At 37.5% G+C, this 3367-nt stretch overlaps 1 protein-coding gene across 1 annotated transcript in view; it reads left to right on the top strand.

The window, feature by feature from the left end:
• Nucleotides 1–1623: 1623 nt before the first annotated feature.
• ubtd1b (ubiquitin domain containing 1b) overlaps nucleotides 1624–3367 on the top strand; it is a 57543-nt gene continuing 55799 nt past the window's right edge. The window contains exon 1 of the mRNA XM_037690745.1: nucleotides 1624–1762. Coding sequence (XP_037546673.1) covers nucleotides 1690–1762 — 73 coding nt within the window. The 5' untranslated portion in view covers nucleotides 1624–1689. The remainder of the gene's footprint in view (nucleotides 1763–3367) is intronic.

Genomic DNA, 3367 nt, shown 5'->3' with positions numbered 1-3367 from the left:
TTAATCGAAATGAAAAGAGATGAAAACAGGAATAATCATCTTCAGGTCAGATTTGGATATAATGTCCTCATCTTATACGCTGTCCTGTTATCCTGCTATATATTGACCTGTTTGACTCTGACAGGTGGTGTTCACACACAGTACTCAGAGAAACTACATTAGCTTGTACTGTTCACACAGAAACAAACACCGGTTCTGGTCTGTGCCGGAAGTTGTGCCCATAATTCATGCAAGGTATCATGGAGGCTAGAAAGAAGGTGGACAGTCCACACTGACCTGAACTGCAGACACCACACCGCTCAGTTTGGGTTTGGGGGGTTCTGTCCTCAGTATGTCGTCCTGTTGGGTTTGAAATTGTTCTGGGTTGTTGTGTTTGTAGAAAATCCATCAGTTTTTCAGACACTCCTGCAATATGGGAGGACCAGAAGTCCAGCTGTTTTGTTTTGAAACTTTATTTGGATTTGCTTCATTTCATTTTTTTAGCTATTGTTTTGCATCTTTTAATGAGCGTTTTGCTTATTTTTAAATCTCTTAACTAGTTTTGCTCCTTTTATGTCCTGCTACTTTTAGCTTTAAGCTACTTTTAGTTTTAAGCTGTTTTAAAAATATTTAGCTGTATAAACATAGTTTTACTTCTTCAATAGTATTTTTTATAGCATTTCAATTATTTTTTACCTGTAATTTACAGTATTGATTGTTGGCTTGTAAAAAATTTAAGAAACAAATTTACTGTAAACTTTAATTTATAAATAATTATACTCTAAACCGTTCGTTTTGCTCACACAACAGTTAAAACTGGAAGATAGAAAAGTCACACTGGTGAAACTGTACCAGTAAAATATTTGTGCTTTAAAGCTCATCTGAAAATAGAACTAACTTATAACTTTCAATTGTTCAGACTTGATGAATGTATTGAATTAAACATGTTATAGATATCTTTAAATGTTGTACCCTATTGTTTTTATTAATTTGTGCGGTAAATAGATGCAGTTGATTAGAAATAAAAAAAATGTGAAAAGAAAACATTCGTGAACAGTAGTAACAGCTCAAATATGTTCTTAATAACTTCTGAGATGTTCAATGGCTCATTTATTTATTTGGCTCGTCCTGGAGCTTTACCTGAGAGCTTGTGCGCATGCGTGAAGAAAAGTTCAGCGGCGGTAGCTCACGGTTCCTGCTCACCTTTTACCAACAGACAAGTATTTCGGGAATTAAGGACAAATGACAGCGCCAGGGAATTGAAATGCCCACTTTCATGGAGGTTTGGGGAAAGTGTAGCTTCCACCTGAGTCTGTAGAAGCTTTAACTCGCGGAGAAAAGATCTCGGGGTTTTCTGAAGTTTGTGTTTACTGATGTTGTGCTAGCTAACTGGTTAGCCCTGTAGCTAGCGAGAAAGCTGCGAGTTGAAACTATTTAACGTCTAACAAAGTAGCCGGGTGAAGATTGATAAGATACAAACTTTTGTGGGACGAACTTTGTGTTTCGTCTAAACGACATTGTGTTTGAATCAAAGTTTAAAAAAACAAACACCCGAATCTGTAGGTATAAATCAGCTGTTTATGTTGGATATACCTGCCGTGACAGGTTAACACAGATTAGACTAGACGCCCCCTCCGGACCTAAAGTCGCAGTTTAATCCACGATGGGCACCCTGCGCAGCCAGTAGGACCTGTGGAGACTGGCACCATCATGGGAGGATGTGTGGGGAGATACTTGGACGGCTGGGGAGACTCACGCAGCCGAGGCAATGGTGGAAGAGGAGGTAAGATGCCACGAAAAAGTCTATTTTAGAAATTTAAAGATTTGATAAGTAGATTTGTGGGCAGCTGTGGCTGAGTGGTTAGTGCAGTCATCCTGCAATGAGAGAGTTGGGGGTTCGATTCCACCTGTTGGAAGTGTCCCTGGGCAAGACACTGAACCCCTCGTTGCCTCTGTGTGTGTCCCATCAGTGTGTGAATGTGATCTAAACCTCTGATTAGTCTCTACAGAGTCAGATTATCTTTGCATAGATCTAGTAGAGTGCTGTATGTATGGGTAAATGAGGTCACTTATTGTAGTGTAGCACTTTGATTAGATAGAAAGGCACTAAATAAGTACAGTACAGTCCATTTACCATTTGATATTGTATTACAGTTAAACACTTGAGCCTTGCTTTGTTTAAATTATCCTTGCACAATCACTCTGATTTGGCATCGTGTGTCATTTGAGGGTGGTCTTCCACCTTTGCTGCCACTAACAAAGGCAGATGACATTTTACATCTGACACCTGATCTGCTTTTACTACCACCCACACCCACCAAAGGGAATAATGGTTTTGCCCATGTGTCTGTCTTTGTGTGTCTGCATGTCATTAAAATATTTATTAAACCTCTGGATGGATTTTAATGAAACTTTCAGATACCAAATATTGGATATACACATTGTATACACATACAGTGTATCACAAAAGTGAGTACACCCCTCACATTCCTGCAGATATTTAAATATATCGTTTCATGGGACAACACTGACAAAATGACACTTTGACACAATGAAAAGTAGTCTGTGTGTAGCTTATATAACAGTGTAAATTTATTCTTCCCTCAAAATAACTCAATATACAGCCATTAATGTCTAAACCACTGGCAACAAGTGAGTACACCCCTTAGTGAAAGTTCCTAAATTGTCAATATTTTGTGTGGCCACCATTATTTACCAGAACTGCCTTAAATTTCCTGGACATGGAGACACATTGTGTGTATGTGTATATTAGGGCTAGGCCATATCATATCGTTCACAATAATACTGGTCAAAAAAAATCTTGCCCAGGCAAAAAAATGATATCATGATATGCTAATTTCATGACGTAATATGTCAGGGCGCCCCGCCCCGTTAACAGAACTGAGCGCAATGAACCATAGATATAAACACTAGATACAGCATTGACTGCTATCGCCTATTGGCGCTGACAAGCTGTAGGGCCGCCATCTTGGAACGGTCGACCGCTCCACTCAGTGTAACCTGTTTGACAGGAGCAATGAAGTATTTGTCATAGCTAAATACTAAACTCATTCTCACGATTTTTTCCTCTGTAAATCTTAGGAGTACAGCCATTAAAGCTGAACACATGGTTCAGTGTATTTAAATATTCTTGGTGGGGTTAACATTAACACTAATAAAATATTCTTATGACAAGTTTTGCAAAACTCACAGTCACTGATACATTTGTATTAATATCTACATTGTGTGTGTGTATGTATATGTATGTATATATATATACTGTATATATTTATATATATATATATATATATGTATATATATACTGTATGTGTATATATATATATACTGTATGTGTATATATATATATATATATATATATATATATATA

This window comes from Nematolebias whitei, chromosome 17 (assembly GCF_014905685.2).
Source record: "Nematolebias whitei isolate Nwh7 chromosome 17, NemWhi1, whole genome shotgun sequence".
Lineage (NCBI taxonomy): Eukaryota > Metazoa > Chordata > Actinopteri > Cyprinodontiformes > Rivulidae > Nematolebias > Nematolebias whitei.
Note: the sequence above shows the minus strand (reverse complement) of the source record. Positions and strands in the feature narration are given on the sequence as shown.